General features: G+C 40.4%; 1 protein-coding gene across 1 annotated transcript in view; it reads left to right on the top strand.

Annotated features, from left to right (window-relative positions):
- OTOA (otoancorin) overlaps window positions 1-25,236 on the top strand; it is a 36,007-nt gene extending 10,771 nt beyond the window's left edge. The window contains exons 12-30 of the mRNA XM_005420479.2: window positions 1,764-1,887; window positions 2,245-2,460; window positions 2,973-3,140; window positions 3,451-3,591; window positions 4,186-4,241; window positions 4,607-4,724; window positions 5,246-5,319; window positions 6,603-6,738; window positions 7,595-7,785; window positions 9,202-9,295; window positions 10,403-10,532; window positions 13,812-13,999; window positions 17,671-17,826; window positions 19,238-19,380; window positions 19,779-19,915; window positions 20,865-20,962; window positions 22,813-23,005; window positions 24,244-24,333; window positions 24,884-25,236. Coding sequence (XP_005420536.1) covers window positions 1,764-1,887; window positions 2,245-2,460; window positions 2,973-3,140; window positions 3,451-3,591; window positions 4,186-4,241; window positions 4,607-4,724; window positions 5,246-5,319; window positions 6,603-6,738; window positions 7,595-7,785; window positions 9,202-9,295; window positions 10,403-10,532; window positions 13,812-13,999; window positions 17,671-17,826; window positions 19,238-19,380; window positions 19,779-19,915; window positions 20,865-20,962; window positions 22,813-23,005; window positions 24,244-24,311 — 2,431 coding nt within the window. The 3' untranslated portion in view covers window positions 24,312-24,333; window positions 24,884-25,236. The remainder of the gene's footprint in view (window positions 1-1,763; window positions 1,888-2,244; window positions 2,461-2,972; window positions 3,141-3,450; window positions 3,592-4,185; window positions 4,242-4,606; window positions 4,725-5,245; window positions 5,320-6,602; window positions 6,739-7,594; window positions 7,786-9,201; window positions 9,296-10,402; window positions 10,533-13,811; window positions 14,000-17,670; window positions 17,827-19,237; window positions 19,381-19,778; window positions 19,916-20,864; window positions 20,963-22,812; window positions 23,006-24,243; window positions 24,334-24,883) is intronic.
- Window positions 25,237-26,370: the final 1,134 nt, after the last annotated feature.

The raw sequence follows: 26,370 nt of genomic DNA, 5'->3' as shown, positions 1-26,370 counted from the left end.
ACTCCACATTTACATTTACATTGTCATATCAGTGGATGTATTTAGTCCCAAGACAATGCTGCCTGAAATTATTTGTAGTCTCCTTGGGGGATACCTTGGAGTTTTAAACTAATGGAGAATATGCTTTATGGCTTCAGAGCTGCTGTCATTACTGCAGTGCAGCTCGCTGACTTCCATGAAGCATTGCTCTTGTCGGAGGAGTAAGCGAGAGAAGAGTTATGCCCACGCTCTAAATTTCAATGTCAGAAATCTTAAAAATTATTTTGTCACTCACAAGAGCTGCCACATTCTCGTGGATGAGAGAAATGTCATGCTCCATAATCCTTAATATATTCAATTTTTACGACACACTTAGTTTATGTTACTCATTTTAACCATACTGTTGATTTAAATGCACTTTTACTTTTAAGAAGTAGTGTTACTCATTTCTGCTAATCCCAAAGGAGATGAAGAGCTTTTGGTGGCTATGCAATAATGCATCAGAATGTAATTATTTGTTATAAAAATGCTCTTATAGATGTTTCTTTGATTTGTGTGTTGGTTTGATGATCTCCCATGAATTCAGATGTGCTGCTGAAGCAGTGTTTTGTTATATTGCTGGCAGGTTGTTGTTGAGGGACTGGAGGAACTAAAAGTCTTCCTGTGCTGCAGAATTTGACTGAGTTTGTGGTAGTGCTGCAGCATTGTCCACTGATGATTTGATTCACATCTGGACATTACTGCCCAGACTCTGCCTGTACCTGTCTCACTGAACTGTGAAAAACCAGGGACTGTAGCAGGAAAACTGGGCTTTGGCCATTTCTTTGAGGTTCTTGTTCTTTGTAAATTATAAAAGCAAAGACTGAGAGTTTACAGGAGGAGGGAATTGACTCAGGTGTCCTACAAACCCGTTCATCCCCATCACTATCGAGTTAAAAGACACAGTGATGCACAATTCAGAGCTCTTTGCAGGGCTGCAGGTAAAGGCAGTAAATAAGCACAAGGTCTAAGCCAGAAGGACACATACAACAGGCACTTCCTCATGGTGGTGTGACTCCTACTCTCCAAAAACTATGGCTGTGGTTGCACTTTACAGAGGTTAATGGAAATGTTGACTTAAATATTATGGCATGGGAGCTGTGAAGGAAAAGGAGCTCAGTTCAAAACCCTGCCTTGCAGACTGCTGTGCTGGCACCAGTAGGCAGTGAGCCTCAGTGTGCTTTCTCCTGAGCAGTGTTGAACTGGACAGGTCTCCATCCATTGGCCAGTCCTGTGTTTGATGTGAAATACAGCAGGCTTTGTTTAATCCTGAAATGATAAAGAGGCCATGTCATGCCCCAGCTGCTGCTCTGAAACACAAATGGGTTGTGTTGCATGTGGAATTCAAGCAGGACTTAGAGTTCAAAACATCCAATCAAACCAGATAAGAACTCAGCAAGCCACTTCTAGAGACTTAGTGATAGTCCTCCATCATTTTCAAAATTATCCTGTTGAGAGAAGTGGAGTCATTAAGTGTGACAATCCAGCCATGAGCAAATGGAACCAGAACAGGTAAATCCTCGAGCACAAGCAATCCAGGCAGGATTCAGCTGAGTACAAAGGCCAGTGCATGTTCTCATACCCCTGTTACAGGCTAAGTTTTAAAGACTGCAGGTTGAGGCACTCATGACAAACAGAAATGGCTCAAGCTGTGATCACAAGGAGAGGGTACCAAACTGTGTTCCCATTGCCCATCAGTGACACCTTTTATGTCAGAAGGGAGCTAATGTATTTCTGCTCTATAGGCTGGGTTTGTTGGTTTGCTTTTATGATGACCTGCAACAGATGGATGCAGCTGTGGCCCGGGCTCTACTTCATCAAATGATTAAATGCAATCAGCTGAGAGGTTTCCAGGCCAAGGTTCATGAGGTGTGTACACTTGTTCTTCTTGCCTTACAGAATCCTGTAAACAGAGGAGGAAAGATGTTCTTCTTAAATAAGGAAAGAAATGAGAGAAAAATTACTGGGACTTAAGAAATAAGGGAAAATAGTTCTTGGGAATACAAATAATAGAAACCCATTTTGGGTGCTTATTATTTTCTCATTCTGTTTCATATTCCTGTTCCATATACCTTTCACAACTGTGGTTCTATTTTTGAAATTTTATGAAGTGTGTGAATAGTTGCCAATGCCTGCTCCAGAGATTCCAGTTAATGCTTTAGGTGGTGGTGGAAATTGGTTCTTGGCAGACTTTTATTTCTGATCTGCTCTTTTTGTTTGATTTAGCTCAAATCTCAACTCCTGAACATTGCCATGCAAAACCAGACATTGAATGATACCCTTGGATCTCTGTCAGATGCAGTGGTTGGACTAACTTCAAGTCAGCTGGAATCTCTGTCACCTGAAGCAGTGCATAATGCTGTTGGAACATTAAACCAAGTCTCTGGGTGGGCAAAGAGCCAAGTTATGATTTTATCCAGTAAATATCTCTCCTATGAAAAGGTACTTCTGATAACAGCTTTCCTACCTTCTGTTTTTAAAAGTGAAATGGCTTTTTCTCAACAATAACTGTAGATTTTGAAAAGTTTAGTGCAAGAATTCTATTTAGTTAGTGGCCTGGAAAATGTGTTTAAATCAAATAAAAGCATCCAAGATTGTACATCCCAAAGTAACTCTCTAGTGACAGAGAGAATGAGTATTTGGATTTGGCAGTTGTGTATATTATTTTTTCTGTGTCACTGCCCTAAGCAGAGTTTGCATGATCAGAGATCCCAGGCTGTATATTCAAATATACTGCAATGCAAGGAATCAGGTCCTGGTTGAAGTTTCAGAAAAAGGAACTTCTGAGGAACTTCAGGCATTTGTTCCATGGACAGACACAGAAAATGTATTCCCAGGCAAGAAATATATTAAGTATTTAATAAATACTTTGCTTTATTTATTGACTTTTGCTTTTAAATACATCTGCTGGTCTCAATAAAACTTCCTGTTTGCTTGTGCTGTTCTCCCTGCAGGTTTTATCATTTTACAATGTGAGCCAAATGGGTGCCTTGGTGACAGGAATTGGCACTTGGTCACTGCACAGCATGAGCCCCAGGGAGCTGGCTCAGATGATTCGAGGCACAACATCCCAGTACTTGTCTGACTTATCCCCTGCACAGCAACAGGGCATCCTCAGGAAGGTGATTGATTATTAACTCCAGTCTGTGGGAGGTTCTCTCTGCACAAGAGCACCATAACCAGAACTGTAGAGCATGAATTAAACCAAGATATGTCCTTTAGCTCAATGGTTAATGGTTCTACTGCTTTTTTCCTGAACACCAAGTGTATTTTGAAGGCTCCGTCTTGCTTATTTCATTGTGGTTTTAATATTGTCGTGTTTTTTCGTTATCCTCTTAAGAGAAATATTACACAGAATAGAAAGAAGGGCAAATCCTGTAAATCTAAGCATCAGTTCAGAAATGCCATGTATTTTTGTCTTCCTCTTTTTAGATTGCTGCATCTGGAGATTTTTCTTCATCAGTCAAAGATATACAAGGAGCTTTCTTTAAAGAAGTCTCTCTTTCTGGTTTATGGAAGCAAACTGGATATAATTCTGCAATGCTGAAAGAAAAAGAACTAAGAAGCAGCCAGGTAAAAATTGTTATGCAGTTCCCATTCCACTGCAATGTAGTGTGATGGGAGAATTGGAAAAGTGGTGTAATATATTTGTGTTCAAGGAACACAGGTAAAAGGAAGGAACTGCCCCAATTATGTCTCAGCATAAACACCAAAGGGCATTTAGAGCCCAGGCAGCTCTATCAGACAATGCTATGGAAAAAGAAGCATTAATATGCTGAATTTAAGCCCTCAGGTTTCTGCCATGTAAATTTTCTTTTTGCAGTACTGTGTATTAGATATTTGCATATAAAGTCTTTGACTCTGTCCAGAAAGGTGGAAGGTTGGATTAGATGATCTCCAGAGGTCCCTTCAGCCCTAAGATTTTTGGTCGCTGTGGGCCATTTACAGGTTTAGCATCATCCCATAATGCCAGTCATTGATGGCTTGAATTGTAAAGAAAAAATTCATCTGAACTGGATGCCAAACCTTTTCGTTGCTCAAGCTGGACCATAGAAGTACCTTTAGAGTACATAAGAGAACTCAGAGTACAAAAACATTGCAGTAGTTATTGTCTCTTACAACTGGATTAACTAAAGTTACCTTTAATTATAGTGGCTTTAATTTCAGGCTTTGTATCTCTATGAATTACTGTCTAAGGAAAACCATCCTGTTGACCTTCTAAGGTATGGACTGTATCTCTGTTGAAATGGGGTTTAAGACTAGTTTTGTGATGAGAGCAACTTTGAGGTAAATCATATGTGGTTGTTATGTATTGCCTTATGTTTATTCCTGGATGCCACAGGATAATTCACCTTCCTTATTAAAAGGGGTCTTCAAAACCAAAATGAGGCTCAAAGCATTGCAGAGGTTTGAGTGTTTTAAGGCTTTGTTGATATTTTTCAATTTGTTTGCATTTTTACTTTCAAGAGCCTTATAATTACAGGAAATGGGAGAGGTGAAGAAACTATGTCTTAGGATGGGGTTGTGGGGACTAAGGACTAGATCCTGCTTAAATATTCATGAGATTGAAATTTGCCTTTCCTATCAGCACAGGACAGCTTGTGAAAGGAGTAACTTGTCAACTCTTTGAAAGTATGGACGCAGACATATTTTTAAACAGTTTTAAATTCTTTGAAACTAATCTTCATCTGCTTTCTCCATATCAGGTAAAGAAACCAAAAAGACTTTATGTACATAAACATACTACCCAATATCCAAATTAGGTAGATTAAAATTTGGTTTATTCTATTTTGTCTTTGGTTTTTTTTTGGGACTTTTTTTCAGAATCCTGTATGTCTCAGCTTGTCTGTTAGGATATTTTATTTAAATCTTTTATGTGTGAATTCATCTGTTTTCGTACTTCATTTTGACAATTTCATTTGTCACTTACAAATTGCAAGAAATTCCTACAGCCCTTCTGACTTGTTAGTTCATGAGTAATCTGTTTGGAAATACATAGAAATTTCAGAAACATACAAATGTTCTCATGTTCCCAAATATATAATGTTTCATCTCTGATTTCTACAAAAAGAAAACTAAAACAAGCCAGATAAAAATGCTCTCTGAAGATGATATGCACAGTCTTATATATGCTAATTTATATATATGCTGCAATAAACAAGCCATATTTTTTATTCTTCTTCAAAACTACTAGAGGTTTAAGAACCTAAATTTTTGTTGCCTTTAGGTTAATTGTTTGGCTTGGAAATTTTGGAAAGTCTCCAATGCATCCATTCCTCCCTTCCTCTTACTGGCACTTCCGTGAGTTACATCTTAGTCCATCTTAACTTCTGAGCACTTTTCAAATAATCTCTTCAGTCCTAAGAAAACTGATGATTCAAAGAAATGGTGATTTATCAAAAGTGGTCACTGGCTGTTGGCAAAATCTGTCTCAAGTGAAAGTTGGTAATACTTTGTGTCTTTTAGTATGGTACATTTTTATCACAATGGTGGATTCTTTTCCCCCTAGGTAGGCTTATATGGTTTAGGTTTGCTTATTTGTTTAGGAGTCTTTTTGAGAGTGGATATATAAGACAAAACCACTGGATACTGCTGAAGCATATTGCTCTGTATGGTTGGAAACATTCCAGTGTGTTTCAAGACATTTGTGTAAGCTAGCAAAACTTCCCAGTGACAGCTTTTTTCCTTTGAAAAAAAAAAACAACCAAACTTGTGTATGTATGAGAACTCCTGAATTGTAAAATTTGTTAATTCCTTCCTTCCTTTCCTTCTTTGTCTCTTTCTCACTTTCTCTTTCTGTCTCTTCCACCCTTTCTCTCTTTCTTTCTATGTGCCTGAGGGGATAAAAGGGACTGAGAACCCTTCTTTTTGTGGAATATTTTTTAATTGAAAAAAGTAAGAAAAGTGTTCAGTTTGAAAAGGCTCTATTCTATTTAACAACTATAAAATAGTAATAGACTTTAATGCAGGGCTGCCCATAAACTGCAGCACTCAGTTATTTGGCAGCAGTTGCATGTTGGCTGTTCAGGGCCATCAGAAGTTACTGATTCTGTTGCCTACAGCCCCTGGCAAGGCTGGGCCTGGGCAGATATGGGCTGTGGCTTTATTTGCAAAGGTTGTCTGCCATTCTGTGTGGAGAAGAGCATCATTTTTTTAATTTGGCAGGATTTTTGGATTTTGATAAAAAGGAAACTTATTATAAAACTACTTGTGGTCTTCAGGCCACCCCCTTTTCATTCATCAGAGAATTATTCCTAATAAAACAGAGAAAGGCGAGAACCTTCTGACCTGTAAACTGTTGTTTCATATAGTGTTAAAGCATCTCAGAGCACTTTCTTACACTTGTAGCTATTTATATTCTTAGCCATTTTTTTGGTGTTCAGTTCATGTCCTGATGGACTGGAAGAAGACAGATATTGAAGTAAGGTGAGGGTTAATTGCAATTTTTTTGGCCTGTTTGGTTTATGATTTTTCAAGTCCAGCCTTGTCTTTAAGTATCTCTGTCATCACAGATTTCATAGCTATGGTTATGGGTGTATGAAGGTCAGGTTTGCGTTCTGAGACCTTTTGAATTCTTTCTGCAGTTCTGAGTACCTGGAGTATGTTACAGGCCCTTTGTGTGTCCCTTTCCTTGAACGTGTGGGCAAGACTGGAATGGACCTTCTGAACCCAAGCCTTCACAAAAGGGATGCTGTCCTGCAAAAAATACAGGAGTGCTTGGTGGGTATGGCTGAGAGGGGTCAGCAGAGGAGGAGACACCATGGAGGAGGAGAGAGTCACCACATGAGTTCTTCACCCATCCATCTGTATTTTTGGGGGGGATTTATGTACTGTTTTAATTTTATTGTTTGCTCCTTAGGCAAACCTTTTTATAGCTTGCTTAGCAATTTTCCTTGACTCCATGCATGTTCCAAAGTGTCCTCATGAAATGTCACTGCTGGCCAGGACAGCCTGGAGCTGACCAGTTTGCACCTGGAGCTGTTCCCCTGGCTCCAAGCAGTGCCAGCCCAAGCAGAGCTGTTGTGGCACAGGGAGCTCTATGGGAGGGATGGTGGTACCAGGAGGATTTTGTGATTTCTGCTGTCTGGGAGCTGCAGCACTCACCAATTTTTAGGGGAAACTAGTTCTTTGATGTAGCTGTGGCTATTCCTGTCCTTACACACAGTACCAGCTGTATAATCCCCAGTGTTTTGGCAGCTGCTTGAGATGCCCCTTAGAGCTCAGCCTTCTAACAGCAAGAGCTTGGGGCCCCTCTGCTGCAAGGGGCCACATGAGGGCTGTGCTACCAGACAGAACTGCACCAGCTCTGCAGGTGCTGGGTGGTCACATTCTTCATGTGTGATTCAGTATGGAAAAAAGAATACTGAAAGCTCTGAGAAGTGCTTATGAAATATCACCAGCTGGATTGGTAAACCAAAAAATGTAAGGCAGTCTCAGCAGAAAATGTAGATTAAGTTGCCAGTGCAAACTGTTGTGTCTTTGTTCCTTCCAGCTTAAATGAGTTGTAATGCAGCTGAGTGGTACAGGGCAAGAGCCCAGTTAGGTCTGCCAACAGGGCAAATGCTTCTTGTTTCAGAACAGCTCCATTGCTGATGAATATGATGTTGACCTCCTTGGAAATCTAATCTGCCACTTACCTCCAGCCTTTCTACATGGCAGAATGTCCCTGAAGGCAATGGCAGCAGCCCTGCATCAATTCAAACTTTGCCAACAGCTCAGCCATGAGCAGAAGATTGAAATTAAATACAAACTCCTCCAGTTATATGGGTAAGGTATTGGATACACCACCATGGCCATGCTGGTGGTTAGGCCATGCAAACACCAAACATTTGCTTTGCCCAGATGAACTGCAGTGAAACCAACACAAAGCAGCTTCTGTCACTGCCCAAGTTCTTGTCCACTAGAATGACATTTCTGTTCTTGTGTGTAATGTGATAACTGTGGAACAAAATACAACCCCAGGGACACCCTGCATGTCCCAGAGGAAAAGGAGAGAAAGTGCAATATTTATGTGGGGCAGGCAAATAGACTCACTGGCTTGGCAAGAGAAAGGGGTTACAAGTGGAGAATGGTGCAGGAACACAAAGAATGGGAAAATGGAAGTTGGGTACTTGCTGTGCTGCTGTGAGAAGCCAAGTGAAGAAGACTGCAAGCACCTGTGGCAATAGGAGAGAGCAGAAAAGCAGCAGAGGGATATAAAGTTTGAGCATCTGCAGCAGCAGAGTGGGCAGTGTGTGGGGTGTCACTAAGGACTCAGATTAGGAGAGTGAATGGAACCTCACTGGTATCAGTCATGCAAAGAACAAAGCCATCCTCTATCTGGCAAAAATATACTGTTTCTGTCTTGCATTGTCCCAAGGAAGTATCTTGTATTTGGAAAGGGAGACTGGTTGCACAGTTTCTAACCACCCCTTCACCCCAAAGTGGGTCACTTGATCCACCTGATCACATCAGATGTTGTTCAGCTTCCTGCTAGTCAGCATTTTTCTGTGGTAGGATAGCTGATAGTTGTATTTTCCAGCAGATTCAATCCCTGCATTGGTCTTGATACAAATCAGTTTTATTGAATTGTGGCACACTCTGCTAAATAAGATTTTATGTTATTTTATATCATTTAATTTTGAAGATATTTAAACATCCTCATAGTGAAGCACCAAAGCAAATAAAATTATATGTGGGAACATGAACTAGTAACATATTTGTTACTACACTCTTCTGTAGGCTCTGTCAGACTGAAAATAACTTATCTAAGTGTTTTATTAAGTCACTCACCAAATGGGTTGACTGACATTTGTCAGATTTGAATGATGTTTCTACTTCTGTTTTGATAACCTTTTTGCAGGCTACTATTGCAATATGAACTGATGGAAAATGGTAAATTTTCTTTCAAAGAAAGAATTGTTTCTCCTTGTTCAAACACTGTAATGCTAAGAACACTTGACTATTGTGGGAGAGCTCCATCACCACCATATTTGAAGGGTTTTTCTGATTATATTGTGAGTTGTACTAATGCTCTGTGCCCAGAGAGATGAGAAAATGCAATCTGATGCTTGTAACAATGAATCATCACATTGGCTTAGAATTGTTTCCTGTATGGTAAAGTATCATAAACCTACTGAAGTTTTAGTATTATTTTTATTGTAATGTTCTTTATTAATAGAATTTTTCAAAATACTTTTTCAGTCCCTCAAACAACTGGACAGCAGAAGCAACATTAGATGTTGGACCATTCATAGTTCTGCTGCCAAAAGAGGAATTAAACGTCCTTGCTAAAAAGGTGTGCTTTTATTAAAAAACTTTAATTTTTAACATAAATTTTAGAACTTGGAATTGTGAATGTCATAATGCAGTCTAAATTATGTCACCTGAATGCTGAACTAGGTAAATAATTCTTTTGTCAAGGAATCCTGTAGTGTTTCACATATTCTTGACTCCATCAAAGAGATTTCTTCTTGAGAGTAATGTTACTATAAACAATCAGTTGTATGTGACAATTGTACATTGTCACATAGGGGAAAAAAGGGGCATTTAGAGTGATGCAGACTCATTTTTAGTACTTTACACCTTGCAGTGCTCTTTGCTCCATCCTTCTGCCTTCCAACCATAAAAGTTGTGTTTCTTATCCTGTTATTAATGGGATCATACTGATCAAATTAGCATTTGCTCATGTGGCCCTTTGCCCTGGGGTCAGCATAGCTCAAGTAACAATATTTGATGGCCTCAGCATTGCACTTTGTAATTTCCTTGCCCTCTTTAGTTCATAGAATCTTAATTTTTTTTATGCATAGGAGTAAACTATACTGGCATGAGGGATTCATTCTTCAGCAGAAATATGTGAGCACAGTCAGCAGCTTTTCCACTGGAGATAATGCTTATAATTGGCCAGATAGAACAGGACTCTTCAAAGGAAAGGAAGGTGTCTAGCAGGGTGGAGGAGAGAGGTCAGAAAAGCCTAAAGAAGGCAAACAGGTCAAAGTTATTTCTCATCATTTAATTGGGTCCCTGTCCTCAATTCATGTACGTACCTGGCAAATTTAAGACAAGCGAAATGAAACCTGAATTAAAATGGTGGCACTCACTGCTCCAGGAGGGGCTGGACACAGACACCAATCAGCCAGTGCTCAGGTGTTGCCAGAAGCTGGGAGGGCACACAGGATGGAGAATCACTCAGAATTTGCTTTGTTCCTAATTTTTTCCTCCTCAAATGTGTGCCAATGACCTTTCAGTAGCAGCCAATTACTCTTTTCTGAAACATCTGCACAATGGGACAAGACTGAACTGTTACTAACCCCTGCTTTGCTAAGGTCTGCACAAGACTTTCTCTACAAATTGATTTGCTTTAAAAGGGAGAGAAACCTTATTTATTCTTTCTTTCCTTTTGAAGTTCCCAGAGATCATGTTACAAATAGCAAAGACAATTGGACCAGTTTCTTCAGCTGAAGAGCTCCTGTCAGCTGTGTTTGAGTCAGTCTCCAATGGCCCTGGCAGCGTTCTCCTGTCCCTCAGCAGAGCTGGTCAGTATTGCACTGGGGCCTTTCCTGCCATTTGGGGCTGAGATGATGCAATTCAAACAGACTTTGTCTCACTTTGTCATCAAATGCATTCTGAGAGGTCGAATGATAAAAGGGAAGTATTGAGTCACTTATAGACTTTCAGGATAAAACAGTGAGAGTCTTCATTCTGCTGCTCATCAGAGTTGTATAATGCACTAATTGCTGAAACTTTCATTACAGAATTGCATAATTGAGCATTTCCTGGAATCCTTCTGAGTGCACAAAGGAAAAACACAAATGATTTGAATTAGAGGCGTTTGTTTATTTTTAATTTTTTTTTAATTTTTACTTCATAATCTAATTGAAACCCCTTGAATTAAAAACCTGTGAAGGTGACAAGTTGCCATTGTGCCAAAAGATTGCACATAGTTAATCCTTTGCCAGACATGAGCATATGGTGACTGATCTGTTCTTAAATCTGACAGTGGTGGCACTGTTTTTTCTGTCCAAATGGACAAGTTTGTAATCATCTAAAAGGTATTTTAATTAGCAACCAAACTAATCTATTAGAATCTCTGGTGACAAATGGATCATTTTCTTTATATCAGATAGATACTCTGACTATATTCTCTTATTATAGTAGCAACTATTCTTTCTCTTATGTGAAATTCACCCAGGCAGAATTTGTAAGCTGTGCCATCCTGTGCCATGGAAAACAATCCTGCTGTGGGGGAAGCTTTTGAAAAACACCAATGGGACTTTAGACCCAAACATATTCAAGGAGTTTGATCTTGTCTGCCTTTGTCTTTGAAAATCTCCCCCTTGGTTCTCTGCCTAGCAGAATAGAGGTTCAAGCTCTCAGCAAGCCCTGAGCCACCCTGGAAATCCATCTGCTTGTATGGCAGGAACTCTGAATGATGACTGTGTGTCTCTGGAAATGAATTTTCCTCTTACAGTGCTGTATTCATAGGCAGAGAGAGGTGGAGGGAGTTCTGAGGGTTGTGGTTTTTCATAGTCTGAAACAAAACATGACCTCAGTTGATCAGAGGAGTCATTACACAATCATCAGGCTCTGAAAAAAGCAAGACTGAGCTGGTGAAATAGCAGGGGGTTAGTTCACCTGTATGCATGAAATTCACTCTTCCTTCAACAAGTAAATCAGCAGATCATGAGCCATATTTCTTTAGACATGGGCCATAGGACTGAAGGTTCAGCAACAATATGCTTGTGTCCTTAAGTGTTCTTTTTTTAAGCCTCTGGATCTACATGAATCCCAAAGACCTCTTTAATCAGCCCAGCTCATGTCCAGTGCAGTTGCAGAGCTCTCTCATCTGCATTGCAAGAGCAGTGCCAGCAAAGCTGAGGGTCTTTTTCAAAGGATGACTTGGTTCCAAGGCCATGGAGGCTTCTCAGTCTTCCCTTGCGGTGCATGAGCTCAACGTGGGGGGAATCTGGGAGATGAGAAGTTGAAGGATTGTTTGTGCTACTCCAGGAAATGTTTCTGCAGCCCAAACATGGTATTGAATTTCTGTTACCAAACAATCTCATCAGCTCCATACAACTCACACAGTGGTTTCAGTAAGGAATGAAGTTTAATTACTGATTTGTAAATCACTAAAAAATTAAGTATTACGAAAATTACTTCAGAATAACATTAAAGCTTTTCATGCCACCAATGGTATTTTGCATTTCTCACAGACCACTTGTGAGCTAATGTTAATAACAGTAGCAATTACCAGTGACAGACTTCTTGTATCTATGTCTATATCAAGATTAAAAGCACAGGTTTTAAGGTGCTTAAGGCAAGATGGAACATGAAAAGCAAAACTAGGGAGCTATGTGTCTGAGATGCTACCAGAGGGCAGTGGCAGTGCTGGAGAAAAAATTCAGGTTTCTCACCACAAGCACTGAGATATTATAATGTGTGTATATATATATATTTCATAAAATTAAATCTATAGCAAAAGGAACAGCAAAGTGGCATCAGGTCAAAAATCTAATTAGTGTTTCCCTCTTTAATTGCATCAGCATATCTGGTGTGTTAAAAATTATAAAATCAATAGGTTTTTTTCAAGGGCACCTAGTCTTAGGTTTGCATGACTTGGGGAAGGGAGCTGCACTGTGTCTGCATGGGCAGTATTTACATGAGAAAAGCTGACCTTCTGCAGCAGGGGAAAGGGAAACAATGCAGCTTCACAAGAGGGAGGTAAAGGGAGAGCAGAAGATCAGCTGGTACAGTGGAAGCTGAGCAGCATTTTCATTTGCTCAACAGATTCAATCTTTTCAGTGTTCTACCCACTACGGCAGCTTCCTTTGATGCAAATAAATCCCTCCTCTGCCTCCTTTCAAAGTACAAATCTACTTTGTACATCCTCACTTTAATTTATTTATCTGGGGGAGCTTAGCTGAGGCACAGCATCTGTGAAATTCATGCTTTTTACTGGTAATGACTGTATCCAAAGACATGTAGGGATTATTTGGTTTAGATAATTATTTAATAAGGTTTTCCTAAATTAGTGACAGGAGAGGGAGCAGTAAACAACCACATTAGGATTCTGATTTCTGCTTTCCATCAACATTAGAGGTAGATTATGTCAACAAAGACTAGGATTTGTTAAAACACACAATGGAAACTGTCTAGTTTGATAATGCATAGGCCTGGAACCTGACTGTAAATAAGATTTTTAAAGGCAGTTTGTCTGTCCGAACAGTGCTGTGGTGAGTGTACAGCCCTCTCTAGATCCTGACATTTTAACAACAGGCTTGACATAACCAACAAGCACCGTGCTTCTCTGACACATCCAGCTTGTCTTCACCTTGTTTAAATGTCAGGCAAGTCTTACAAGACATATATCTCTATCAGGCATTGCAGAGTGCGAGGACCTCTCATGTCTGTTACATTCTTGTTGAGTTGGATCCACTGTTTGAATGTGATGTTTATTCAGCTGAAGCTCTTTTTGGTGAATTTCCACCAGGGTCATCCCAAACATTTGCATTTCACTCCTGTTGAATCAAGGCTCCCAGCAAATGGTGGCTTAAACTCAGAACAAGCCCTTGCCTGGGTTTTGATGCCTTTAGAAAATTAGACTTGAAAGAAACTTGCAAGATACTGGTAGTTTATATCCAGAACATAATAATAGAAATATTTTTTAAATTCTTCAATTACAAAATAATTAACTTAACAATATCACATCAGCAGCAGTAAATTTTCATAGTCTGTTGCTCTCTTAAATGTCAATATTGCTTTGATTTATTTTGATGTCTCTTTGATGAAAACTCTTGCTATTTGACCTTTTTCAGACTGTCTGAGAACCAGAGCTCCTTCTTCAAATGAAATCATTAAATTAGGAGAAGCAAATGTCTTTTGGTCAGTTCAGGAACTGAAATGCATGGATCCAGAGACTTTTGACAAAAATGTGGAACTTCTTGGGGGTGTCTCAGGTTTTAACAGCTCCCAGCTGACTGCCTTGAAGGAAAAAGCCAAGCAGGTAACTGTCCTGTCTGTGAAGGAAAATTAAATCTGTAATTTGATTTGGTGTTATTGAACTATGCAGTTCTAAAATAACTGTGCTATGTCAATGTCACTACTGCCACAAGAATATCTATGGTTTATTGGAAAAATAATGTGAGGTGGTGATAGAAGACTATTGCCCTTGCTTTAGAGTCAACAGGCAAGTAGTTCTGAGCTATTGGCAGCTGGAAAAGTGAAGTGGTTTTACTTTTGAATTACTTTTCTGCTTGCTTCTCACTTTCCTTTCACAAATGAAACATCAGCAAGCAGTACTAGGGGCTGTTGATTGCCCTGCTGAGAATTAAGCTTGGCATGTTAAACTGTCTACGTGGATGCTAAATATAGCTTACAGTGGGGTAAACCCAAACTGACTGAAAGGCAGTTATTGGCTGAATAAAGCTCCTTTTTCCACCTTCTCACAGGCAGGGACAGACCCATCAGTGGGAAATTTGAGGGAGGAAAAATCCCACCTGCACTTTGTCTTTACCAGAAGCACAGCTGGACACAGGACTGTGCTGGGGGCAGGTCAGCACTCTGCCTGAGTCTGGGGCACCAACAGAGCTCTGGGCAGCCCTGCCTGAGACACAGTGGGCTGGCAGAGAAGTCAGACTTTACTCCATCCCTGTTGTTGCCATTGCACTTGTTCCTGGAGTGACCTCCTCTTGCTGCTTTGTGGTTGCCTGCACTGCCAGGGAATGGGCCAATTCCCAAACATACTTTTAGTTCAGCAAGAAAAAGCCGTAGGGTGCAGTGAAACAAATTGTTCTGGTTGCAGAAAACTCAGAGGTGAAGAGGGTACTGCCCCAGCCTGGCTTCAGCTTCTGTCAGCAGCATCTGCTGGAGGTTATCTGTTCTCTGCTTCCATCTCTGCATGGCTACTCTGTAATCCCCTTCTGTCAAAATGATCCCACATGTAAAAATCCTTTTTAGGTTCCATCAGATAGTTCTGACAGAATGAGGTTGGGAAGCATCTACAAGTTGCAGTTGGCAGCAAGCAGGACAGAGTGCAGGAGGCTTGGAGACCTGAGGGCTGTGACTTCTGGAGGAAAGCAGGAGCAGGGGGCCACATGGGCCTGGGCAGCATCTCCTTAAACCAGCATCTGCAGCCAGTAGTGGAGCTAACCATGGATTTGGGGTAAATAAGGCCAACTGTGCAATTTTTAGCAGTGAAGCTCAGCTTTTAAAGCAGTGCAACTGCAGGTGCTTGGAGAGAAGTGGCTCTGCACAGATTTCTGAAAGCAGATGGTGACTCTGCAGTTGTGTCTCTGCTGCCTTCTTGCAGGAGGACAACTGCAGTAAATGTATTCTTCCCAAGTCAGCTTCTCTCTGTCAGCATGGACACAGGTGGGTAGGAAAAGGGGGAAAAATGTAATCCTAGAAGAAAATAAAAACAGTGCTCCCCTGACATAGTGAAAACTACTATTCTTTACAGCAGTGCAATATATTGGTGTACTTACAGATTGATGTCAGTTGTAGGGTAATTGCTAACAAGGTTGATACACTCACATTTCTGGCTATATTCAAAGACTCACAGCTCTGTAGTGCACTGAATGGCAGTATATTCTGTCTGTGAGTGTTTGTACACATTTCTGCTAGACAAGGACAGACTTCCTATATATTAATTTCAAAATGCAATGTGGTGTTACACTGAGCATGAAGCATGAGAAATGAGATAGGACAGGCAAAGCTCTTTGAAATTGTATGCATAGATGCTTTTATATTATTAACATCTTTGATTAAAGGTTTCATTAAGCCTGAACTACTCATTGTTCCAAACTAATTCAAAAAGTCTAGTTATCAGATTGTATCTTAATGAAAGTAAGAAGCTTAGCTCACTTGTAAGTGGAAGGTCTCCCAGCTCTGCAGCAGTGACATCTGCATGGATCTGCAGTTGTAGGTGAATGAGGACAAAGGAGTGTTTCAGTTTCATTTGTTGTGTTATTTATATCATTCTGTCTGAGATTTCACCCTGCCCTGTCAGATAATACTATTTATGAAGTACTTCAAATTCTGTACTTTATGGCCTAGATCAGGAAACAGACACTTGGCATTTTTGCCTGCGTGTGTTTCATGTATCTCTAAAGCTAGAGAATTAAAAGCTTTAAAATTGGGCTAATGCTTTTTACTATCTATTTGCTTTGGAGAAGATTGAAGTTTCCCAGACTTAGACCCTTTATGACATTGTAAAACCAACATAAAAGATCTGGTGGAAACTCAGTTGGGAGATACAAATCCAGCAATGCATCTCTTAAACAAATCCTTAACCTGAGGGTCATAGCTGGGAAAAGCACCCTGGCAGCTGAGGCTGCTCTGTGCTGGATGTGCACAGCAGAGAGCCTGCAGCTCTGTATAAGGAGTACTTAATTTCAGACATCCAGATTCCTGAGCCCTACTTTGATATTTTCTGGAGATTGTGCAGCTCTGTGTCTATCTGATGGTGCAAATGCTATTTAGTAGGCAACTGCAGAGATGCTCTTCAGCAAGTCCCCATTAGCTTTGTCCTTTCTAACTTTTTGAACAAAACTTAAAATTGTTGCTATCTCAAAAATGGAGTAAATATTTTTCTGACTCAGATGGTAGCCCAGCCCTGACCTTTTAGTTTTAATTTTCCAGGTGCTGTTAGCAGCATGATGTTATACTAGAAACCTGTCATGTATTGGCTGACACAAAGCAGAGTTGCTGAAGTACATGAGAGCTTTAAAGTGAACTTTTTTTTTAATGTGTGCCTGACTTGTTCAAGTTCCTTCCTCCAGCCAAAACCCAGTGTCTTTTTCTGTAAAGGTATTTGGCCACATCCGGGGAGATACTGACCACTGTCTACAGTCTTCTGCCATTGTCAAGGAAATGTAATTGACAGTTCTGGCCTCTGAAAATTCAGCTCTTGATGGACTTTTTATTATTCTTTACTCAGACAGTATTTTATTATTCTTTACTCAGAACTTTTCTTTATACCAAAATTTCCTTCAGGCTGCTCAGTGACAGCTTTTCAGTCACTGCAACTTTATCACAAATAAAAGCAGAGGAAGTTGTCAGTTGAACTACATTGGTACTGGTTTAGAAGAGCTCCTGCTTATTTCCTTGGGTTATTTACAAAGCTTTACAAATTTAACCATATATCTGTACAAATGCTTTGAAATTGTTTTTTATTTTAACATTGTATTAACACAATCTAGAAATCAGAACTTTAGGAACTGCTTCTTTGTCTGTATTACTTGATTCTCTACTTTGTCTTTCCTTGTCAGTGACTGAGCCAGGGTGACTGGTCACCAAAGCAACTTAAAGTCAGTCCCCTGGAGCGATTGCAGCTGGGAAGAAGCCTGGATAGTGCAGGTGCTGCTTTCTTGGCAGTGTAACAGTGTGGATCTAGGCACAGATTCCCATTTTTATTGTTCTTAATGGTTTTGCTCTTACAGCCACACTTCCAGCAGTTCATCAACAAGTCCAAGCTGTAGAAATTGCAGTATTTTTAGATGAACTAATCATTATTGGTGTAGAACTTCAAAAACCTTCACAATACGTAAGCTCTGCCTTTTGTGTGCAAAGAGGAATATTCAGGTTTTAGGACTTTTGAACCAAAGGATTTGAGAATGATGTATATAGAGGAAGATTCATAATGATTTAACAAATATTAATGACTCTCATCTAAAGGTTTGGGGGTTGCTGCCAGACTGGAGGAGTTACCAGATCATCTCCCTGGGCCGCATTGCTCTGGCACTCAGTGCACAGGAAATCCCAGAGCTGGACCTGAGCTCCATTGACACCGTCTCTGCTCTTACTCAGCAAACAGGGTGGACTCTTACCCAGGTGAGTGAGTGAGGGAGCTCCTGAATGTACTCCTAGTGAAAGGCTCTGCATTCATGCCCTTTGGGACTCAAGTCCTGGAACTGCCTAGAAAATAGATCCAGGGACCCACACTACTCCCTGCTGCTTTTCTGCAGCTGTGACCCCAGTGAAAGTGGCCAGATGGGTCAGCACTGGTGTGTGCCTGGCTGGGGTTTCCCTGGGGAGGTGGCCAAGACAGCATCAATCACTGTTAACTGGGGTAGGGATGAGTGTGTTCTTTAGCACTTGTCCACTAAGCAGTGGAAGGAGGGGAGCAGCTCCTCTCACACCGTCCCTGGAACAAACACTACTGCTAGGAGTACTGGTCCTTCCTAAGGACAATCACAGAATAGGCAGTGTGCCCCAACCCCAGCTTCCATTGCCCTAGAAGCCCTTTATTAGCAGATACACTCCTCTCATGTTCCTTTCCTTGAATAACTTCCAGTTATGTCAATGGGACTTTCATAATAAGAGTTAAAAACTTTTATTTACATATGCAATAGGCAGCATATTTCTGACTTTGTGGCCTGTCAGGGCTCTGTGGCTGCACAGCTGCTGGCATGGTGGCAGTTCTGGAAGAATATCACAAATCTGTTTAATAGATTCATGTTCTGAAGGGCACCATAAGAAGGAGGCACTTGGGAGGATTTTATACAGAACCAGTTTGCTTTTGAGGTTTCCTGCTGTCAGTAAGAGTAGTTAGTTAAAAGAGATTCATCCTGCTGAATTTCAGTTGTCTTAAAACTTTGGCAGATAGTTAAGCTAGTTACTTGAAGCTCAGCATTGTGGGTAGATTAGGAAATCTTGGAAGATGATTATTTCTTTCACTGGCTTTGGAGGATGCCTTGGTGACGTGCTTGAGATGGGCTCAGTTTTTAAAGGATTAGTTTAAAATGAGCACCATCCTAAATTACTTTGGCTTGCAAAGGCACTTTGGTACCAATATCCCATTCATATCTGAAAATTAATCCTTGACACAGGTCACCACTCATATATGGCACTTAAATAACACAAGTCATCCTGAGTATCAAAAATAACAAAATTACATATTGATCCCCTTAGGTATTTCATGTTTTCTTGTAGCAATGTAACTGATCCTGCGAGGCAATCCAGCACCATTTCTTGTGGTGAAGGCTTTTCCTGTGACCTGGCAGAAGAAGTACAGAGTGTTTTTCACACCATTTGCATTTAGCAAGTGGTTGGGTAACAGTGCCTGGTTTAGTGTCACATGTAGGTGGTGACAGTGCTCCTCCTGAAGGCCATGGCCATACACCAGCCAGGCTCAGGATATTTATTTATGCTCCATAGCTTCTGGTAAGATTTTAATCATCTAGTAACAAACCTCTCAATTATATTTACCCTGTTCATGCATACTATCTTACTGCTTTTGTAGGCAAGAGCTATTTTACAAGGTTTTCTAGACGACTCTGGCCAGACCATCAGCACATTAAAAAGTTTTGATTTAGTTGGATTAGGAGCTGTTCTCTGTGCTTTGAACTCCACAGAAATCACATCCATAAGGACTGCTGAATTCAGGTACTGCATTTTATATCTAATGAAATATTTATTAGTAGCTCTATTGATAAAATAAATTGTGCCATTTTTGTTCCATTAAGATTTTCAGAGCCTAAAGGACACCTTTTTACATTTTAAATGCTTTTAGTAAAGCAGAAGGCATGCAGCAGTTGTTTCAAATGTGTTCTTTTATAGTTTTCCTCTGCCATTTATATCCCACCATTTAAGTATTGCATCAAGAAATACAGGTTTTTGCTTAAAACCTGAAATATTTGTATGCAATTTGTGTACATATATTTTAAATTGAAAATGGGATTTGCAGTTTTCTTACAGCAGGCTTAAGTATATTTAGTACTTAAGGCCTATTTAGTACTCCATGTAAATGCAGCTTGTAATGATGACCTTGTTGCCTTTTGCAGTGCTGCAATTGCAAGAATTGGCCTGTTGTTTTGTAGCAGCCCTGTTCTGAGGCAGTTTAAGAAGATGACAGAATCTGTGTTTGGTGCTGCTCCCAACTGGAATGGCTCTGTTTTACAGGAAATTGGTACTATAGCAGGTAACAAAGCTACAACTCCAGATGGTGATGGTTGTGAAGCATTGCTATTAAGAGATGGGTTCACCTAGCAGGGGATTTTTCTAGACTGGCAAAAGACATTTCTTCCTGAGGGGAGTCACCTGCAGGGACAGATATCCAGTAATTTCAGAAGCACTAAGGAAAAGTCATGGGATTCTCTGTAAGCTTCTGTAAATCTGCTCAAACTGACCTTGGGAAGCACAGCCTGAAGTTACTTGAGTCCTGTAAGTTGGAAAGGGTAAATCAAGGATAGCAAAACCTATCAGGATTCCAGCCCCAGTCACTCTTTGTGAACCAGGCTGTCCTGGGAGGAGCTGGGCTCTGGCTGCCCAGACATCCTGCCTGGAAAGAATGGGCTGCCCGGGGAGGAGCACAAGGACAGGACTGGCCTGCAGTGATACTTCTCCAGAGGGCTCTTGCAGCCTCTGAGACCTCCTGAGCCAGAGGTCACTCCCAGTTTTGTTCCTGGATTTGTTTCCCTGTTATCATTTAACTGCACATTGGGCTCTCAGAATTTTTAGCATCCCCAATGCCTGTGGCAATGATTCCCCACCACAATGACATAAGTGCTGAAGAAGTTTACTCCCATTGCATGATTATGCTCCCTAACCATAGATCAGAAGAGACTGTGAATGAGCATTCCCTGATAGCATTGCTTATGATTTTATAGGCTTTTATAATTCTCTTTTCCAAGATAAAGTAATTCAGGTAGAGTACATTCCATGTCAATGGCTAAGGTCAGAGGATTTGTAATGCTGAAATATAATGAAAGAAACAAAACAGAAAGAACCAGCATCTCTCTATATAACACCCTGGAATAAACAATTTATTATGTATTTTTTATAAATGCTTAAAGTTTATATTACCTTAAAAATAAATTTAATAAAAATAACATTAATTGAGTTTTGTTTCTATTCTGTGGGGTTTTTAGGTGGTTTGAATGAGGATGAATTAAAAGCTTTTGATAAAAGCTTGATGCCATATTTCCAGCCATCAGCAGTAAGACATATTCCTCCTGAAATTTTCCAAGTAAGAGCTTGATTACTGAAGAAGTTACTAAATTTCTATTGTTTTTACTCTGGTATAAATACACTGCAGCACTGATTTATAGGTTTTGGAAAAAATTTTCTATGGTCTGTTAAGTGAGAGACTATCAAGGATCTGGAGCATTAACTTTCAGCTGTATAATCTGTATTTGTGATGCCCATGAAATATGCTAGACAAGCTTTATTCATCCTTCAGAATGCATCCCAAAGAAATAGCAAGTATCACAAAATAGGGAATGGACACTGTATCTTCCAACATTTTATTCAGATCTGAATTTTTGTCTGTTTATTAACATTTGCAAAGATGCTGTAATAGCTACAGATTACTCTGCTGACTGTGCAAGAGCTGTTTTATTAACCTAAAATCTGGCACCATTCTCCCAAGTTAGCTCTGAAAAACAGATTGTGCAGGCAGATGCAGATCAGAAAGGAATTACATCTAATTACAGCAGTACTGAATGTGGACCAGAAATTAGAACAGGGATCCTGAGATCATTGCCCCTGACTTTTTTTGACTTAGTGACAAGATTAAAACTCTGCCTGGGCTGGTCTCTTTCAGATGCTCAGGCAAGCAGTGTACCTATGGACAGTTGAGCTAAACAGAGAGTTAACTGTGTCAGCTCCCATAAAAAGGAAAAACTCCTTGAGCACTAACTTTGCACAGAACCACTGACAGTTCAGATAAGCCTAAAATGTCATTACAGGAACTATTTCTTTGCAAAACAGGTCTATATCATCTTGTAGAATTTCTAACAAACAACATTTTTGTTTGTAAGAGTAGTAATGATACTACAAAAAGTGATTAACAAAAAGCAGGGAAGAGTTTGAAGAGTTTTCTGTATTTGAAAGATTCAAAGAAGACTGGTTTTACACAGGTTTTTTATGGCCTCATTTTGCAGCTGTATAAATTATTCAGATTTTGATTTATGAAAAATTACATTGCATTATAGACTTCAAGTGAGTTAAGATGTTCAATTCAAAATGTCTGAACCTGTAGGCATTTCCATGAGTTTGCTGAGTTTAAACCAGCACACCATTTGGTAGACAATGAAAGAAGGGCAGGGGTTTGCTCCATCATCTGGCCCACTTGCAAGGGGAATTCCGTCTTTCCAAAGTAGAACCTGGATGCAGAATTGTTGCAAGAAAAAAGGCTTGTTGTGTAGGAGAGCTAAAATGCTTGTGACTGCAGAATGTTAACTAGAACTAAAGCAAACCAGCCTGCTCAATAATGCAGGCTTTACAAACTGCTTAATTGCTATATGATATAAGATAATTACTGTAAGATTATGATTGCCATGTTTAATTTTTAAATTTAATATGAACAAACTGGGAAGATTTTCAATCTAAATGAGAAAATTGAATAATAAGATTAAAGCATGGGGTCTTTTCATCTCATTGCTCTACTGCTAACTATAATCAAAGGTCAAATATAAGTTCAAGTGAGGTTGCTTGGGAGCAGAAATAAGAGGAAATAAATGAAAACACAAAAGATTGCACAATACCATCAGTCTTTGAACAAATCAGAAAAGAAATGGCTGGAAAATTAAACTCCAACAATATATTGAGGAAGTGTACAATACAGTGCTGGCATAGAAAGCTTCTCAAGCTGTCAGCTTCCAGCATCAAAGAGAAAGATGACAGATAGATGAGTGGTCAGGGAAGTAAATGAGTACAGAGGATTCTTTTAAGCTCTATTGAGCTCTTTTATAGCAACACAATGTTGAAGGCTAATGTCTCTCATTCCAAATGCAAGGCAGTGCTGACTTCTGATTCCTTACTTGCCTTCTATAATTGACAGCCTAAAGCAATTTTTCTGTCTTTTGTTCCTCTCAGGCATTGTCCCCAGAGCAAATAGCAAACCTGGGCCCTGAGAACGCCGCCATGGTGACAGGATGGCAGCAGGAGCACCTGGATGCAGCGCAGCTCCAGAGCCTGGGGCTGGCACTGGATGGAGCCAGGAGCAGCAGCCCAGGGACACAGAGCCCTGCAGGGTCTCCCCAGGAGGGACAAACTCCTGCTCCCAGTGGTGAGTGGAGTCCTCCCTGCTCCTGCCTAGAGAGGGACACACACCAGTGGAGTCCTCCCTGCTCCTGCCTAGAGAAGGACACACACCAGTGGAGTTCTCCCTGCTCCTGCCTAGAGAAGGACACACACCAGTGGAGTTCTCCCTGCTCCTGCCCAGGGAGGGCCACACACCAGCAGGGTGTGGGGTCTCACAGCACGCACCAGGGTCAGGCCTTTATTCATGAGGTTGGGTTACAGTGAATTTACTAATCAACTTCTACAGTCGTGCCTCAAATCACATGCCTGCCCAAGACAAACAGCCAGGAGGATGCTGGATTTACCCACAGCAAGAGGTAATGGAGGAAGACTGTCAGATGGCATTAGCAGCTGTCTAGTAGCATTACACTGTGCTAAGCACTAGCTTATGTAAAAGGTAGTCTGAAACAGTGAGCTTTTCCCTCTCCTTCTTTCGAATATTCTTTGCCTAAATGTAAGGCAAGGGTCTCCATCTCTGGACCTTCAGGTCAGAGCCTTTATGTGCAGCAGTGTTGTTTGCAGAGCTGCAAGGGGGAAAGGAGGTAGTGCTGGGGTGGATTAGCATCTTTATCCAGACTGTAGGGCCACTGAAAAGTTTTTCCTGCCATTCCCATCCTATTTGGAAATAAAGCCTATTAGTACCTATACTTCAGTAGTTTAATCTTTTACTTCTTCGTATTTCAGTTTATACTGGGCAATGTCAGTGGATGTGTTACAGTGAGAGAGTTTGCACATAGTCAAGACAATGTTGAGAACTTATCCCTATCAGACAGCAATATTGTTGTTTCCAGTGACACCAGCAGGACATAAGCTGTTGGAGGAGAGAGAGGGAACCTGAAGTGCTGAAATAGAAGTAAGGGCAGCTAAATTGCTATGATGCCCTTGCTGGAATGAGAGCCGGCCTTCCCAGAAGCACCTGGGGAGTGCTCTTAGCCCAGCTCCCTCTCACATATGACCTGTTCCTTCTGGAGATCTGCCAAAGGGAGGAGTTTTCTGGGTAAAGATCACCTGAGATGTTGAGCTTCTTGTCCATTGTTCCTGGCTCCCTATGAAATGCTTCTCTTTGGAACTGTGTATGTTAAACTGAAGTGACGTCTCTGGAGAGCTGAATGTAATTAGGATTCAATTGTTGCAATTTGCTGCACCTCCTTGGGGTGGTGTAGATCAGACTTCTAGTCCTGAGCTGTAGCGTGACACTAAGAAATAAAACCTTCTGCTTTCCAGGTGCTCCTTGTTTGAGAGGCTTTGGCATCTGGCTGTGTGCTGTGTTTACACTGCACCTACCTTTCTGAACCCTCAAGGGTTGAGCTTGAGGTAAGTTATATTTTCAGTTAGAGGTAACTTTATAACAGAAGCACAGATCACCTGTAACAGGGAAGAAGGACTGTAGGATCCTCTTCCTGCTTTGAATATAAAGATAACAATTCTTGAATAATTTTTTTGTATTGAAAGGTGTCTTGTACCTTGGCTAGACTATCTCTGAATCTAATCAAAGGGAAAACACTTTATCTTATCTTTATTGTAAAGCCAAACATAACAAAGGTGTATTTAAAACTCCCATGTAACACCAATCAATTATTGCATTGTTATTTGGAACATGTTCTTGGTTTTACTCTGTGTTTTGCCCATTCCAGGCTATTTATAAGATTTTATTCCACAAACAATTCTATTTAGTAGAGTATTGCCATTAACTTTCACTGGATTTTAACATTTTGACAGCCTAATATGTAATAAAAGCACTGGTGGGCTTGAACTTTAGATTCCAGTTAGGCAAACTAAATGCTTAAGTATTCTACTTAGTCTTTAAGATTGCAAAGCAAGGCATGTCAAAAGACTTAATGTTTTTCTTTGCTTTGATTTTCAGTGTCCTGGAGCTTACAACAGAGATGCTAGAGATAAAAGAGTGTCAGCTCAGCTTGAGCAGTAGAATCAAGAGGCTCTGAGAATTCTGAGTGCCGAGTGGTTAAATTCTTACAACCAAGACCCTCATCTGCCATCATTATGAGAACTATCTCCTTGCCATAGCTTTACCATTAACAAGTAACACAGTATCCCTTCAAATACTTAAGAGTTTAAAAATTGCAAATGGTTTATCTGTCTCATGAGAAAATCACTGAAACATAGGATTGTGTGTTAGGTAGAAACTTGAATTATGGGGAGGAGAGGTGGTAGGGGACTGTTATTTGGAGGCTGATGTCTGATACCCAGTGCTTTTTACATGGGCTAATTTGGTCACACACTTGTGTCCTTTTGTTGGATTTTCTTTTTCTTCAAGTGTACATCCCCTGGGGAGGGGCTATCCTTCTGTGTGGTGTAGTAGAAGCTGCACTAAAAGTTACTGCTGTTGCAATAAAATAGCTTCATCTCAGAGCTGCTGGTTTAAATCCTGCTCAGACAAGAAGTGATAACAGGCTCTTAGAATTTAAGCACCTCTACAAAATGTTGTTTCCCCATGGCTGTTTGTATTCAATATAGAACTGTTGACACTGGGGGCATTGGCAATACTATGAGTATTTCATGTGACAAAATGCACATGGAAACCTGCTTGTGTTCATCAAGAGATAGTCCTTTCACTCCAGGGTGGAGTTGAAGTGTACACCTGGGAATACTAAGGGGAAACTGTTCACTGGGCCTATGCACTACTAGGACTGTCAATCCAGTATTTTCCATAAGACCTAGAAAAAGGAATTTCTCATAATTATAAACCATAGATATTTTCCTGTGTTTTATCAGCATATGATTTAAGTGTCTAATATTAGCTTCTTATGCCTCAATATTTCTCAATAATTAGCTTCTCAATATTTTAAACAATGGGGGAAAAGATATATTAAAAGTCCTCTTCGTGTGAGCATACATTTTGATGTTGTTCAACATGATTTTTGACCATGAACACATGGCGCAGTTTTCCATTTTGCCATTGTAAAAGTCTTATGTTTTCTAGACTAAAGAAGGCAATGCATGGACCAAAAAGTTTAGCTTTTTCATGGACCAAAAAGTTTAGCTTTTTCTTTCAGGGCTGTACTGTACTGCCCTTCAAACTGTAATTTGTATTTCTTTATGGCAAACATTACATCTGGCTTCTCAGCCCTGAAAGTAGAATTGAAATTTTTCTCAGGTGGGGAAGCAATAGAGTGGGAGGGAGTGAGAGCTGGAGGGAAGAGCCCAGCTGCTGCTGGGGCAAGGTCAATGTGAGCTCTTGCTGCAGTTGGGAGTAACAGCTCCACCACAGTCCCATGTATTCTGTAATGTTAGCAGGGGCTAACTTGATTCTCAGGGCTTTGTTATTGGCAAAGTAGGCAGTGAGAGCCGTTTCTCACCCCCTCCTTTCCCTCTTCCCCCTTCAGCAATCTG

The sequence above is a fragment of the Geospiza fortis genome, unplaced genomic scaffold (assembly GCF_000277835.1).
Source record: "Geospiza fortis unplaced genomic scaffold, GeoFor_1.0 scaffold237, whole genome shotgun sequence".
NCBI lineage: Eukaryota > Metazoa > Chordata > Aves > Passeriformes > Thraupidae > Geospiza > Geospiza fortis.
The sequence above is the reverse complement of the archived record's forward strand: the minus strand, read 5'-3'. Positions and strand labels throughout refer to the sequence as shown.